Source organism: Rhinolophus sinicus, linkage group LG04 (genome assembly GCF_036562045.2).
Source record: "Rhinolophus sinicus isolate RSC01 linkage group LG04, ASM3656204v1, whole genome shotgun sequence".
Lineage (NCBI taxonomy): Eukaryota > Metazoa > Chordata > Mammalia > Chiroptera > Rhinolophidae > Rhinolophus > Rhinolophus sinicus.
Genome location: NC_133754.1, coordinates 160,680,332 through 160,697,173, shown reverse-complemented (window position 1 = coordinate 160,697,173; position 16,842 = coordinate 160,680,332). Strand labels below are relative to the sequence as shown.

Genomic DNA, 16,842 nt, shown 5'->3' with positions numbered 1-16,842 from the left:
CCATATGACTAAGGGTGCTGCCAATGGGCAATAAGTGGTGGTGTCAGATGGGGCTTCTGAGTAATGTCCTGAAAGGAAACTTCCTTACCCTCCCTTCTTCCTGCTGGCTAGATATGAAGACTGAAGCTCAAGCAACCACCTTGGGTCATGAGGTAAAAGTTATGCACTGAGAATGGTGAAACACCATGGCAGAAGGAGCCCAGTTCCCTCACATTGTGGACACTGAACCAATCCTAACAGCCTCCTTCCAGACTTTACGTGAGAGAAAAATAAACTTCTACCTCATTTAAGCCATTGTTTCTATGGGCTTTCTATCTTATGCAGCCAAATCTAATTCTCACTGGTCCAGAGGATTAATTGCAAGAGAATTTCCCCCAAATCTGGCTCTTATAGTGTGGTGGTTTGAAAACAAGGCTGCAAATTCTTTGATACTCCCTCCCCTTGAATCAAGGCCAACTTATAACTGCTTCAACCAATAGACTATGATAGAAGTGAAGCTCTGGGACTTCTCAGGCTAGATATTAAAGGCCATGAAGCATCCACCTTGTTCATGGGGTCACTGTTCTCGGAGACGTGAGCAGCCAGGGAAGAAATCTGACTATCCTGGTACCATGATGCTTGAGAGGCCACAGGTAGACACCCAGTCAAGAGTATCAGCTGAGCCTAACCTTCAGCCATCCAAGCCAGCGCAGGCATCAGATGGGTGAGTAAAGAAGCCATCTTAGAAATGGCTCCTCCCTAGCCATTCAAGTCATCTCAGCTGTGGTCAGGACATCATGGGACATAGAAGAGAGGTGCCCTTTTCAAATTCTTGACCCACACAATCCATGAACATCATTAGATGGTTGTTGTTTTACATCCTGAAGTTTGGGGATGGTTTGTTACTCCACAATCGATAACTGAAACAAGTGGATGATTTTAATCAACGTATTTCAACAGGAAATATTTATTGAGCATCTACTATGTACCAGGCACCATGCTAAAGACTAGGCATGCTATAGTGAGCAAGTGTCAAAGATAAAGTTGGACACTAGTGAAAGTGGTCAGGCTAGATTTTCATCAGAAATATATGACCAGGAATTGCAATAGTAAAGAGGGTCCAGTGTGAAGTGATTTAACTTTGATTTGTGCAGAGGTAACTGGGCATTTTAAGTAGTCAGGGCAGTGAAAAATTACAAAGGGTTGGTCAGTATACATGCTGACTAGGCCAGCCGGGTCTGTGGGCGGGCAATGATCAAAGTTAGGATTCTATCCTCCCACAGAGACTAGGAGGCCTAGTCCTTCCTGATGGTTATATTTTAAGGAAATGGCTTTCAGGTCCTTGAGAAAGACACTCCTGAGTTGTAAGAGACACATATATCTCAAAGGAACAGAGAAAGGATTCACAATTGTAAGTCCTTTTCAGTAAATGCTCTAAGAAAGGGTTGTCAGGGGCCTATGGTTAGCTAGAACAAACAGTGAACTCTTTGGGTAGCCTGGAGTTTTCTAAGGTAGGAACTTAAGCGGGGCTAGTGTCATGCTAGAGATACAACCTTGAGCTGTTAGAAATTATATTTGTGTTTAAGACTTTTAATGTGAGGGGAGGTGGGTGGATAAAATGATTTGTCTTGAGAGTCTAGTTTTTACAGGCCAAGGCTAAGGCCTTTAAAGGTCGAGCAGGAGACTTAGAGGAGCCTGGCTAGAGTTTGGTTAAGGGGAGAGTCTTTGTCACGAGACAGATATTTCTGACATCATGGTGCTTAGAGTATAATGGAATATGGAGATATTAAAAAAGATAACTTATTAGAGTTGTGGTTAAGTGTTTTGAAGAATTACAGGGCGCTAAGAGGGTTTATAATAACAAAGCCTGGGCCAGTTATGGGTATAGGAAGGCTTCTCTGAGGAAGTAATGTTTACATAGATGCCTGGATGTTAAAGTGGTGTCAGAGCTTTGAAATCATATTTCAGGTTAATCTGGAACTCCCTCTGCTGGTGCCCAGGGAAGGGAAAAGAACGGTTTTATTCTACTGTAGAAGGACAGAGTTTGTTGGCTGTTTTTGTTTGTTTGTTTGTTTTGTTTTTTTAACATCCTGGGACGATGGTCCAAAGCTTTTTATCAAACATTCTCTATTCTGAAGGGGGACCACAGCCAAAAAAGTTAAGAAGGAGAAATTTAGTCAAATTTTCTCATTTTACAGGCACAGAGCAGGGAGAGGGTCTCAAACAAGCTGCTGGCTCAGGCAGAGTTAGGATCTCACCTGCCATCATCTTCAACTCACAGCCTCTGGTTACTGCTCCCCCTGGAGGAAAGGGCCCTTCCGTGAGCATCTCCCCCAGGTTCCAGGAAGGGAATGGGACTTGGGGTGAGCCATGCAAAGCAGCTCCCACCCAGGACAACTGGCTGCTGCTACCAGATCAGTAGGAGGTGATTCCACCCACAGAACAGAGTCTACTGGTGGGTGCCAAAAGGCAGGTATGATAGGAAAGACCTGGAGCTGTGCCTTTTGGCCTCTGTCCAGACACTTAACACATTTAAGATCTGTGGTTAGATTAGAAAACAGACAAGGATTACAAATCCTAATGTCTTGGATCGGCTTACCAAATGGGAATGTTTCCCCATAGAGGTTCAGTTGCGGAGAAAAGAGCGATGGAATTAGGCCTTACAACACATGGGTTCAAGTCCCAAGTAACAGATAAAAGCTGTAATTTATTAAGCACCTATATGTGCCATAAACTGTCTAGGCTTTATTTTTCACATACCACCTCATTTCACCCTCATGACAACCTTGCAATGTAGACAGATGAGAAAATCAGCTCAGAGAGTGAAGTGACACACAACATGCAAGTGGCAGAGCAAGGATTTGAGTCCAGGTCTCCTGAGTTTTGATTCAGGATTTCCCACCACACAACTCACTGGCAGGCTGCTGTGACACCAAAAGACAGCTTAGATTGGTGGGTAGGAGCATAGCCTTGGAGCCCACTTGCTTGAGCTCAAACCCCAGTCCCGTCACAGATTGCTATGGGGCCTTAGACAAGTTACTTAACCTCTCTCAACTCATTTTGCTCATCTGTACAGTAGTGGTGATAATAATAATACCTCCTGAGTAGGGTTTTTGGGAGAATTGAGTCATATAGTCCACACAGACAGGCTTGCCGGGCACAAAGCAGGGTGGAAAGAATTTCTGCAAGGGCAAAGGAAAGATGTCCAGTACCTTGCTGCTCGGAAGGTAGTCCTTAGACCAGCAGCACTGGTACCACCTGGGAGCTATCAGGAATATAACAGCTTGTTAACAGAAGTAAAGTGATAAGAATGGTCCCTGCCCAGAGTAAGCACTATATAAATGTTATTAATGATGACAAGTTGGCATCCATAGAGGGCAAATCCAGCTGGGACCTTAATTCTTTTCATACCTCTTACCAAAATGAGTACCTTGTTCTTTGCTTGGGTTTGTCATAAGTTTGGTGCGGGAGGGGCTTATTTGTTTTTTGACCAAACCATCTCATCTCATCTCATCTCATCTCATCTCATCTAATCTCAATCTCATCTCATCTCATCTCATCTCATCTCATCAGCTGCTTGACCAACAAACAGATTTCTCTAGAAGGCACTTTTGATCTGTTGCATTAGCTCCCTTCATGGGGGTCATTACATCATCTTTTGAACTTAATATGATATATGGTAGACGTGGTATTTCAAACATTAGTGGGAAAAAATGGCTGATTCAATCAATGTTTGGGACAACTTGATAACCATTTGGAAAAAATAAAGTAAAATCCCAACCTCACACCTTACCCAAAATAAATTCCACGTGATCAAAAGATATCAAAGTAAAAAAATAAAAAATCCAACTATGAACATACTAGATGGAAAAAACCTGAAGGACCAGTATAGAAAAGATTTATAAATTTGATTACTACATAAAAATGTTTAAATTTTGTAAGGCCCCAAATACTATATACTCAAAAGATAAAAGACAAATCAGAAAGAGGTATTTGCAGATGACATTTACCTAGTGTATGTATCAACAGGGAAATAAAAAGAACAAACAGAAATAAAAATGGCCAGAGGATTTGAATAGACAGCAAAGAAGAGATATAAATGGTCTATAAACATATCAACATGTTCTCTATTTAAAATGTATGTAAGTTAAACTTACTCTGAAATATTGTTTCACCTATCAGATTGGCACAGATTAAAAAGGTTATTCATTTCAGTGTTGGCAAGGCTGTGAATAAACAGACAACTCCCATACACTGTTGGTAGGAATACAAACCAACATAACCTTTTGGAAAGCAATTAGGCAACATTTATTAGAAATGTTAATATTCACATCCTTTTGATTCTGCAATCTCACATCTAGGAATTTATCCAACAGAAATAAGGTCACAAGTGCTCAAGAGAAAAGCATACAGGAAGCTTAATGCAGTATTGTATATAAAAGCAGAAAGTTGGAAACAACCCAAATGTCCATTAACAGGAGATTATAAAATAAAGTATGGCACATCTATACACTAATATACCACAGTTTCATCAACAAGAATGACACCAATTCTAGGTGTCATTACAAATGTGCTTAAGGTGCATTGGTAAGTTAAGAAAAGCAAGTTGTAGAGCTGTACACATAGTATGATCCTATTTTGGTAAAGTAAGTTAACATATACTTAAAAAAAAAACCAACTCTACAGGAATATTCACCAAACCATTAACTGTATTACATTTACTTCTGACAAGTGAGATTCTGTGGCTTTTTCATTTTCATTCAATTTATTCAGTTTTTCCAACAAATATTTATTGGTCACCTATAACTTGACAGGCAGTGTGCTAGATTCTAGGGATACGGTAGTAAACACCCAAAGCCATTGATCTAAAGGAGCTAGCATTCTCGATTTTCACAACATTGGAATTCTTTACAACAAACATTCTTTATCTTATCGGGAAAAAAATGTTAGACATTTAAAAGTAAATAAAAAGATTATTTTACTTCCTAGCAAGCCCACTTTACCTCCCTTCTAATCCTCTGTGCCCACCTCTGGTCTCCCTGTCCCCCGCTCTCTCCAGTGTTACCTCTCTTTTCCTACAACTACCCAGACCCCACCCAGTCTTTGGGCTCAGCTTGTGACCACACCCTCTGACGAATCTGTCAGTGATACCCCCCCACAAACTGTGATACCTCCCTCTGAATTGGCAATGAAAGCTCACAGACCACCCTGTTCTGCAATCATGTGTGATTCCCTAGGAGCTGAGGGGGAGGGGCCCTATCATCCAATACACATAATGCCTGGCACACAGAAGGCACTCAATAAATGTTGGTTGAATGGGGATCGTGTCGGCAGTGGAAGTGCACTGCTCAGGTCGCCCTTCAAGAGAACTTGCTGGGGAACACAGATAACTGACAACCTCCGGAGGCTATGCCCTCAGATCCTCTCTGGAATTCTTGCTGAGGCTCTGCTTCCCTGGGCTTCTCCCTGTCAGTGACCAAGCATAGTGGGGGTACCAGAACCCATCCTTTCTGTTTGATGCAGGACCCCTTAGTAGGCCACCTTTGCTTGGGGACTCCCCGTCGACCTGGCTGCATGGCAGAACTGTATGGCAGTCTGAAGCTCTTCCTATCCAAGCCCCCTCCCTTCCCACTCTCCTTTCCCAGTTGTCAGACCTGCATCATGGTCTGAAGGCTCTCCTTCCCTTTCCCTCTTCCTTCCCTCTTTATCCTACACAACCATTTCTCCCAGGGGGAAAAAACGTCTGGGCATTTGATGCTCAGAGGACCCAAAACAAACACAGGGATCGATGAAAAATTACCAGAGGAGAGCTGATAAATAATAAGAATATAAACACACTCACATAAGAGATTATGAACAGAGATGTGCTGGATCCATGCTTCAGAAACTGTGCACGTGAATCACCTAGGGATCCTGTGGAAATAAAGATTCTGATTCAGTAGGTCTGGGATGGACCTGAGATGCTGTGTCTCTACAAAGCTGCCAGGTGGCACCAATACTGCTGGTCCAAGAACCATACTTTGAGCAGCAAGGTGCTGGAATCTTTATTTGCCCTGCTCTTTCTCCTCCCTGCTCTGAACCTTGGAAGCCCATTGTGAGGACGCCATCAACCGGCTCCAAAGGAACCTCCGATTACAAGTTGGATTTGGCCAATGAGGAGCGCAAGCAGGAGATCAGAGGGCAGAAGGAGGATGAGGTCCGAGGGTTTTATTTCTCTGGCGATCGCTCCCTACTGGGTTGCTGTGGGTTGCTTGTGTTCCTTTACCAGAGGCCATAGCTCCCATCAGGTGGATCTCTCCAGGTTTCTCTCTTGCAGAATTCCGGTAGCTATTCTCTCCCATACCCCTGGGGTGGTAATGGCTTCCTACTATTAGTAGTCTCTATTGGAGTACTGCACCAATCCTTGTGGAGCTTAGTAAACCTGGTCCACACTTCTGGAATTAGTCTTTTAGTAAACGTTCCTCATTTCCTCAGCCAAGGGTGCCTGACACCTGTCTCCCGCTGGGACCCTGACTGCTACAAGCACTGATCAATGCGAGATTTTTAAAAATAATAGCAGAAGACTGGAAATAAGTTCATTGTGCATCATTAAAAATGATTACATTTATAGTACATCTGCTCATGGTGTTACATGCAACCATTAAAAAAATGTAGTAGATCTATTTTCACTTAAATGGAAAGATGCTTAAATCATTTGAAAAAAACAAAACTCCAAACTGCAAGATTCAGAACAGCATGCATAGTATGAACCCATTCATTTAAAAAGTAAAATATGCATTTGTTAAGGCTTGGATTGCAAGTGACTGATGACAACCCTGCTCAAAACAAATCTAGCAACACAACACAAAACAGCAGGGGTGGGAGGGTGGGATTTCTGCCTCCATCTCTTCCTATCAGTTGCCCCTGCTTTCCCGCGTGCTGTCCTCACTCTCAGGCAGGCTGTCTTCAAGTGGGGACAGAGTAACCACCAGCTTGGCTTACCACATCCCAACATCCGGGCAACTGACGACCTCAGCAGAGAGGGCCTCATTCCCAGTTGCTTTAACAAAAAATCCTGGCCTTAAGCAATCAGGACTGGCTAGGACATATGCCAACCACTGAACCACATGGACTGAGAATTGGGGAAAGAGTCTCCCCAAAAGAAAGAGGGTGACTCTTCCCCGAGAAGGAGAGGAAGGGCAGGTGTAAGCAACAAATGTCCATGCTAGAGGGAGTATTTGTTGTGGACATTTGTTATCCTTTGTGGCTGCCCAGCTTCTGAATCCCCTTCCTATGCTGGTGAGTCTCCTACTTTCTGGGATGCCTGTACTGGAGCCTACCTCCCCCTATAGATGCCGAAAATGCCAGAAACACTTTCCCACTCTCCCTTTCTGCCAGGCAAAATACACGACCCAGGCTATTCAGACACTCCCATCTCAGGCTCTGACTCTGAAGCTGGTGACACCAAAAAGGGCCTGTGCAGACACCACCCTGATATAGGGTGCAGCCATGGCATATTGGGATGTTGTTCCTGGTTGTGGGGCCTCAGAGACTGGTTCTCATGGGATCCCCAGAGCTCATGGGATCGGTGAGCTATTAAGAAACCTTGGGTTAAATCCCCTTTCTGCTTAAATTCTTCAGGGGGTTAATTTCTGCTGCTTGCAGTCAAAAGCTTGATTAACATCTATATAAATGTTTGCATTTTTTTAAAGATTAAATGTGAATATTGGTTATCTATGGGGAGTAGGGCTGGGAGAGTGGGGGAGGAGGGAAAGGGGCTTTTTCTTTATGCCCTTTTGTACTGGTGGAATTTATTTTTTACATGTATATTAATTTTATAATGAAACAACTACTTAGTAAAAAATATAAGAAAAGACACCTGAATAAATAGAATAAGACTAGGATTCAATTGCTCAGGATTTTCACAGAAACAAATGTCTTCATTAGACCTTCAAAAGCAAGTCGTTTTCTCTTCTATTGGGGTGAATGGGGCCAAATCCGGAAATGAGTGACAGTGTATACCACCTCTGACACTGGGCCGAAGTGATTTGCTCTATCCCTGTAACTCACCTGCTCAAACATTTTCCATGGCTCCCCACTACTCACAAAATAAATCCCGCTGTCTTTATCCTGGCACTGAAGTGTTTTACAATCTGAGCCCCGTGGACTTTTGAGATTTTTCCTTATTTTTACACTTTGCCTAGAAGTATACTGGCTCAGATCTTAAGGGTATTACCATCTTCTTCGATCTGCCAATATCATGATTCACTCCTTCCTCACATCCTCATCGAGTTTTGCTCTGCATTATACCTCTACATATGAGACTTAGTTATTTAACGTCACATACTGAACACCTATTGAACGTCTGGTCTTTTGCTAGGCTTTGGAGTCACAGCTCACAATCTATGGGAACCAATTACCCTGTATCAGAATGTTAATGTTATCATGATGAGCAGATGGTATCAGCAATTTGCAGGCAACGCTGCTCATTCGAATCTTTCCCTCTGCCTGGATAGCACTCTCTCCAAATGTCAACATGACTTGATTTCTCAATTCCTTCAGGTCTCTGTGCAAATGTCACATTCTCAGTGACACCTTCTCTACCCATCTTATTATAAAACAACATCCCCTCCTCTGTCCTATTGACTTGGATTTATGTTCTTTCTATTTACTGTTTAAATAGCACTCATCACCATCTCACATACACCAGACTTGCTTGTTTGTGTAGTTACAGCCTGTCTCTTTCCACTGTCAGGTCCAGGAAGACAGGAAGTGTATTTTGTTCTCTGCAGCTTTTCCAGTGCTTAGAACAGTTCCTGGCACATAGTAGGTACTCAGTGAATATCTGTTGAGAATAGAAAGAGAACTAGACTACACGTCAGAAGACGTGGGTTCTAGTCACAGCTCTCCCGCGGGACAGTCATGTGGCCTTAACAAGACACCTCTTTCAGCTTCCATTGCCTCCTCTGTAAATAGGGCATGATCTTGCGGCGGCTGACGGGATGGCTCTGAGGGTGAAGCAGTGGGTCTCAAGCTTTAGCTCGCATTAGAATCACCTGGGGGGCTTCTTAAACTACACATGGCAGGCCTCCATACTCAGTTTGTAAGTCAGTAGGTCTGGCGGGAAGTCACAAAGTGCATTTGTAGCAATGTCCTCCATGGTAGCTGATTCTAGAACCACTGTTGAAGAGAGACAAGGTACAGAAGGCGCTTGTAGCCCTAACGGCCCAGCCCAGGTAAGGACTGGCACTACGGGCCCGCAGGACGTTGTGGGGAGACAGAGTAGACCCACCCCTTCCCTAATTCAGTCAACAACTATTTAGGAAGCGTCGCTGGCTAGGTTGGTGCGATGGTGGACCTCAGACCCGGGCCTAGACGTCCGGCGCTCGCCGCATCAGGAAGGCTGGGCAGCCAGTCCGACCTCCGTACAGGAGAGGAAGTCTCCGGAGCCGGGGAAAGGGACAAGCGGCCGCGAAGAAGGCAAAGGTAAGCCCGAGAGCCCGAGCCCTAGACGCTGCTCCGAGCTTCCCGGACCCTGCGGTCCCTTAGCACCCCGCGACGCGGCGGTGGAGGCGCAAACTCGCCCCCAAGCGCGCGCCCGGCACACAGTAGGCGCTCCGCCCCGCTCCCGCGCGCGCCCGGCACACAGTAGGCAGGCGAGCCGGCGGAAGGGGGCGCCAGCGCGCGGTATCCGGGGGGCGGAGTCAGCGACGCCGGCGGGGCAGACGGGCGCGGGCCTCGGGCCGCGATGGGTGAGGGCGGCCTGCCCCCGGCTTTCCAGCTGCTGTTGCGCGCCTGTGACCAGGGCGACACGGAGACGGCGCGGCGGCTGCTGGAGCCGGGGGCAGCGGAACCGGCGGATCGCGGCGCGGAGCCCGAGGCGGGCGCGGAAACGGCGGGGGCCGAGGCGGCCGGGCCCGGGGCGGCAGCGGCGGCTGGAGCGCCGGTGCCTGTGGACTGTTCGGACGAGGCGGGCAACACGGCGCTGCAGTTCGCCGCGGCCGGGGGCCACGAGCCGCTGGTACGCTTCCTGCTGCGCCGCGGCGCGTCGGTCAACAGCCGCAACCACTACGGCTGGAGCGCGCTCATGCAGACGGCCAGGTGAGGGGTGGGGCGCCGGGGTGGTGTCCCCCGGTCCCGGCTCAGGCGGCCGGCCGGACCTGCCCGGCGGCCCCGCAGCCCCGGAAGGTAAAGAGTCAAGGACTCCTTGGAGAGAGAGAGAATTGGAATGGTAAACTTTGAGCAGCTTTGGGATACAACGAGAAGTGGAAGCGCTTTTTACTAACATGAAACCAGAATCTTAGGAACACTGGCCTTTCAAAACAATCTGGACACTGCGAGTAGACTCTTAAGTCTCAGAATCATAGAGGTGTTCATTCATTCCTTTTTTGCAACAAGGGTTTCCTAAGCACCTACCTAGCCACTCTAGCTTGGTGAGGGGGACACTGCGGGACCAGGTAAAGTCCCCACTGGGAGCAGCTCACATGCCAGTGGGAAGGCCAGACTAGGGGACAGGCTTGATGGGGAAAGTTCAGGAAGCTCTGGGAGTAGCAGACCTAGTTTGGGGAGGTGGAGGAAGGTTTCTGGTAGGCATGATGTATCTATATTCAAGTGGAGACCTGAGGATGCCTAAGAATTAACCAGGACAGAAGAAGTGGGCGGTGGCAACCAGGTGATAGGAGGCCCATGCAAAGGTTTGGAAGTAAAAGTGAACTTAAGGCATTGCTAGGGCCGTTAGAAAGATGTTGTGAATGGGAGGGGTCTGGGAGACATGGGAGATGAGCTCTCCCTGGAGAGGAGGAGGCAGATGCTAGGCAGCAGGGCTGAGAAAGGTGAGCTTATCCTAAGGGCACTGGGAGTGATGGAAGTTTCTAGGCAGAGTGAGTGACAGAATCAGATTGTTTGGGAAAGATCACTTTCACTGCAGTGTGAGGATGGATTGAAAGGGTGGGCTAGAGTTAGAAAGACTGGTTAGGAAGGGATTGCAGCAGTCTAGAAAGACTAAATAGTTGTTGTGGTGGCTTGGACCAGAGCAGAGACAGCAGTGAGACAGCGAAGAGATGAGTTTGAGACGTGTGGGCATACCTCAGCGATATTGTGGGTGTGGTTCCAGAGTCTCGTGATAAAGCGAGTCACAATCTTTTTGCTGGTGGAAGGTCTTGCCTTCAATATGTAAAAAAACAACAAAAAACCTTCAGCATCTGTGAAGCACAATAAAGTGAAGCACAGTAAGACGAGGTAGGTAGGCCTATACTCAGACAGCAGGGTGAAAGGACTTGAAACCCTGGTAGAAAGAAACTGGTACACAGTGAATTCTCTCAACCATCTACTTAGGTCCCACCCACCTCTCAGTTTCTTGCAAAAGTTCTCCAAGGAGGGAATGCAAGTCATCTGTTAATTGTAGCGGATAGTGCCAATTTGCTTTCCATACTGGTGTATTAGTTTCCTATGGCTGCTGTAACAACTTACCACAAAGCCAGCAGGAATCGCATCACTCCGACCCCTGCTTCTGTCATCACTTCTGACTCTTCTGCCTCCCCTCTTCCGCATTTAAAGGACCCCTGTGATTCCATTGGGCCCACCTGGATAATGTAGGCTACTGTCCCTTATCTCAAGGTCAGCTGATTAGCAGCCTTAATGATGAATAATTCTATCGGCAACCTTAATTTCCCCTTTGCCATGAAGTCTAACATAGATTCTGGGGATTATGAATGATATGGACATCTTTGGGACCCCATTATTCTGCCTGCCACAGCACTTGCACCAGTTTACCCTCCCAGCTGCAGTGTGTGTGAGTGCTTGTTTTTCTACAGGCTTACCAACAGTAGGTTACCAAACTTTTGGATTTTTGTGTCTGATGGTTGAAAAATCTTAGCGTAGCTGTGATTCGCATTTGTTAAATTGTGAGTGAAGTAAAGCATCTTTCCATATGTATGAGCCATTTGTTTTTCTAAAAGGCATTGAATACACAACCTTCTTACCCATAGTGGTCTCATTGTGACTCGACGATGTTTTATTTCTCTGAGTTCTTTTCCAAGTGTTACACAGTTGTTCTAATCTAATTTAATTTGTATTGTTGGAATAATTTTATTCTGTATTATTTTGAAACATACCGTTTTCAACTGCTCTGTGTATTCCGTTCGTGGGACGGTACTGTAGTTTGCGTAACCATTCTCCAGCCCTTGGGCATTTATTTCTATCAGTCTATAAACACACTTTGAAAAACGCATCCCAGTTAGGGAATGCATGCCTATTCATGTGGGCAGTGCAGTGTTTTATGCTCTTACCGGCAGGTTGGGACCCTTTGTCTTAAGACATCTGATTTCTCGCCCAGAGCAGTGTGAGGTGACGATAAAGCCTTTTGGGCTGTCAACCTTTCTTCTGAGGTTCCGTCTCTCTTAATGGCCCCATCCATTCTTCCAGGCTTTAGAATACCAGGTTAAAGCCTCAGCCCTGGTACCTGTCTGTGCCCTGACCAAAGTCTGCTCATCTGTGTCTGCCATGCCCTCCCTTGAATCTATGCCCTCTCTCCTTCCCCTCTGCTTTAGTCCGTACCACACCTTTGTAGTGGCCTTCCACTGCTGTCCCTCCAGGTGTACCCTCTCTCATCCTCTGCATCGCTTACAGATCCTCCTGAAATGAATGGCTGTGCCTCTCCTGTGCACTGGGGCCAAGATGATTTCATCCAGGCTTTCTGTGTGTCTCCCGGCATTGGTTTTGTTGTTGTTGTTTTAGTTATTGTGCAGTTACTGTGTGCCAAGAATATTACCTCCATTTTACAAATGAGAATCTGAGATGACAAAATTTCCTTGTGAGCATACAGCTAGTCAGCAGATTTGGGCAGTCTGACTGCAGAGCCCTCGCCCTAACCACATACAGGAATTCCTTCTGCCCCAGTGGAGCCCTCCTCTGTCTCCCAGCTTAGCTTCTTCTGGGAAGCCTGCCATGATATTTCCCTGTTTTGTGGCCTCTCGGCACTGGGAAGGCCTGTGCAGTAAGCGCCTGCTACCCCACATTACAGCTGCTCCCCTTCCTCAGTGACACTCACACCTGGCTGCACATCAGAATCACGGGGATGCGTTTCCGCATCAGATCCGTGAGTTCTCTTGTGTTCGTGATTCAGAAGACCTGGTGGGGCGGGAGGGATGGAGGGGAAGGGACTCTGCGTAAGAAGAGGCTCTCTAGCGATTCTGGGAGCCACTGATCGTGCCTCATCTCTGACTCCCACCCAGTGCACAGGGGTCCCTTAGCCACTGAGGGCCTTGCTGAGCGAGGTTTGTGACTGCAGCACTTGGCAGTGCTTCCAGGGTGTCTCAGAGACCCTCGTCGCCAATTTTTGCTATTAACCAAGTTCTGCAGGATGGTCAAAGTCATCTTATTAATTTCATCTAATTAATTTCTGTTAATCTCCTGGGGCAGGAGACTCGGAAGAATTAACCTAAACTCTGTTAACTAATAAAATCTTGAGAGAACTTTCCTTCTTCACCACTTGGTACTGTTTGCTGAAACCGGTGGTCCTTGTGTGATGACTTTGTCACTCGCGCATCGAGAGGCTCTTGGGTTAATTCCGTTCCTCTTTATTCCTCCATTTATCCTGTAGGTGCTGTTTTGGGAGCTATGACATACTTTCTTATTTACTCCTATGAGAATATGGTAGAATATGACAATCCTGTGAGGATTAGAATTGACTCTCGACCTTTAGCTGAGTCAAGACAGAGCCTGGTACTTTAAAATGTATTGTCCCTCAGTTGGCAATCCCGACCATCTGTATTCAGGTTTCCCCTCTGTCCGTGTTGGGTAGTGTTTGAGCTGTCTTCTGCCTCATCTGTAGGTGGACTAATGTGCATGGAGACTTCCTGAAGGATATACAGTCTGTCCATCCCTCGGATCAGGGCGGGCAGGTGCATAGCTGTGCGCCGACATGGTCCAGTTCGTGCTCTTCCTCCCTGAATCTAGATACGCCTCAGAGTGTCTCAAGCCTTTGCTCCCGGCAGCCACCACTTTTGGTGAAAGAGCACCTATTCGTCATCCCAGCTCCTTGTTCCAAAGCTTGTCGTTGGATCAGACCCTGCTCATCCGAGGTCCTGTGCCTGGACTGCAGTTTGGTCTCTTGGAGGATGTTTTACTGTAGGATCAGAAAGAGTTACATGCATGTTTTTTCCTTCTTCTTAAACCTTTACCGAGCACTTACTTTGTGCCAAGCACTGTACTCAGTGCTTTAAATGAATTAACTCATTCAATCCACACAAAACCTTAGGAAGTAGATTCTACTGCCATCCTCATTTTATAGATGAGGCATTGAGGTTCAGAGAAGTTAAATAACTTGCCCAAGGCCACACAGCTAGTAAGCTCCACGCCCAGGCAGACGGCTCCAGAGCCTGTGCTCCCAGCCATAAATCCTGTACGTGACCATTTTCTGCTTGGGGTTGGCCACCAGGAAGCTACTTGCCAAATTTACCTTTACCTGCTAAAGGGACAAGTTGCATGGTGTTTACTTTGATCTGACATCATCCTTGGCCTTTTTACTTTCCTCCTCTTGCCCTTCATTTCTCTGCCTCCCAGGGCTTTGAGTGGTGGCAGTATATGCCAGGTCTTGAAACACAGGTGTTAATTGCAGAAATTTAATTGGCAGTCATAGCAGCTGTTCAGAAAGCCCCAGCTTCCCTGTCTTCAGTAATTACCTATCAGAAACTTAGCATCCACAAAATTATCTCAGCCTTCGCTAAATCCTTTTATATTTTCAACCTAACTGAATAATCTCTTGGGCTTCCCATGAGTTCAGGAAGCATTCTAAATGTCAGCATTTCTGCTGAAATTCAGCCTTTTTCTTCCTCCGTCAAAATGTGTTATACCAGAAGAGTGGGGTTTGCTATTTTAGGGTCCAAGCTCAAGTTTTGACTCTGTCACTTTCGAATTTATGGATTATTGCTTTCCATTCTAATTTTGATTTCCTCATCTGTGAAATGGGTGGTTTATCTCAGAGCTTATTAAGATCAAATAAGATAAAAATGTGATAGTACCTTGTAATCTGCTGTTAGGAATTATACTAGATTTTATCTCTTGCTTGGTGACTAAATAGCGTAATCTTTTAAAATACTCCAGTGGAGGGCATTCCAGTTCTTCACTCATTTCCATTGCCCATCTCTGGTCCTCTCCTTGGTTATGCCAGTCATTCATTCATGCACTCACTTACTCATTTGACAACATCACTGAGCTCCACTCTGGCAGCCCCCCAGTCCTGTCTGTGCAGAGTCTAATCATTGGTGAGTATAGGTGAGCCTGGCCTGAGGATCCTGTGTGGGAGTTGGGACGAGATGAGGTTGACAGGTTTGGCAGGCCTTCGGGCAGTGGGAAGGGGCCGTCAGATTTATGGGTTGGGAATATCATTTTAGGTTTGGGGACTGTCATGGAGGATGGGCAGGAATGAACAAGGCTGGAGACAGGGAGACAGATTGGAGTTGCAGCTTTCTGCATTTGAGTTTATTTCAGCTTGACTTGCCCTCTCTCTGCTCTTGGAGAGGAGACAGATAGGCACAGTGCCCCTACAGCTGGGGGTGGAGTGGGGGCAGTTCACCAAGCTCTCCCTCCACGGGCTGCGCTCTGTAGGCTAAAGTGACCTGGTGCTGTTAAGGTTCATATCCCAGAAGGTATTTGTTAAGTTCAAACCAGAGTTCAGCCTTGGCTCTGCCTCCACAGGGAGGAGGGAGGCCCTGGGTTTGGTTGAGCGACAAAACCCGCTTTCGGAAAGGAGGGGTGCACAACAAGAGATTGCAAAGCTGCCTCACAGGACGCAGAGGTTATGCAGCCATCATGGCCTTGTAAAGCCTGGCACAACCAGCCCGTCTCTTGTTATTCTTTCCTTGTTAGTCTAGGGCCCCTTCCAGCTCTGACACACACAACTCGGAGCCCAGAAAGAGTATGCCAACCAAAAATGCTGAAAAAAGGAATTTTTTTTTGCCTTCTGGAAGCAAAAGAAGGAAGAGATTTTGCTGGCAAGAGGCATCTGTTTCCCTCTTCCTGATATTAGAGAGTTGGTGGGCACATGTTAGTCTCGTGTCCCAGCAGGACCATAGCTCAAGCTTCATTGAGGGGGGTCTGGCCCAGGCCCAATTCTCAGCCCCGGACAGCGGACATTCCTGCCAGCAGGTGGCAGCAGACCTCTGGCGAGACTTGAGAGTCCATCTCTGCTGACCACAGTCACACCACACCTCTTGGCATAGGGTCTGCTGCCTCATCTCAAAGGACCTTCTCTGTGCGTACATTTGGGGAGGGGAGGCGTAGACATGAGTCAGACATGGGTCCTGCCCATGTGGAAATCAGCGTAGGCAGAGAGACAGATTCCCAGGCTGCAAAGCAGAGTAAAAGGACCTTTCTGAGACGTGGGAAGCAGTGTGGTGTAGGGCACAGAGGGAGGGCAGCAGGATTCAGATAGACCTGGGTTCTGACCCTGACGCAGCTCCTTACCAGCTGGGTAACCTTGGCATGTTGCATAATGTAAAATGATTACAGTGATATAAGCTACCATTTATGTGGTGCTTCCTTTGGCCAAACACTGTTTCTAGGTGCTTTGTATATATTACATATTTAGGTATATCAGTTCAATCCTTAAACATTCCCTCTCAGTAGATACAGTTATATCCCCACTTTACCGATGAGCAAATGAAGGCACAAAGAAGCTAAAGTTCTTTCTCAAGGTCATGCAGCTAATGGATGGCAGAGCTGGATTCGAACCTCGGCAGGGCAGTTGCTCCCCTTTGTGGTGGGGCATATGCAGGGCCAGAACAATGCCAGGCATCAGAAGAAGGGCTGTTACACGCACCTCTTAGGACTTAAATGATTAAGGACAAATGAGGATTACATAAGTGTCTCCTTATCTGTGCTCCA

General features: G+C 46.5%; 1 protein-coding gene across 8 annotated transcripts in view; it reads left to right on the top strand.

Moving 5' to 3' along the window:
- Positions 1–9,661: 9,661 nt before the first annotated feature.
- The window catches only part of ANKS6 (ankyrin repeat and sterile alpha motif domain containing 6), a 50,253-nt gene continuing 43,072 nt past the window's right edge, over positions 9,662–16,842 (top strand). For all 8 annotated transcript variants that reach the window (XR_012495863.1, XR_012495864.1, XR_012495865.1 and 5 more), the window contains exon 1: positions 9,662–10,059. Coding sequence is in view for 5 of the 8 variants with exons in the window: in XM_074330758.1 (XP_074186859.1) it covers positions 9,707–10,059 (353 nt within the window). In the remaining 3 variants the exon portion in view is untranslated. The remainder of the gene's footprint in view (positions 10,060–16,842) is intronic.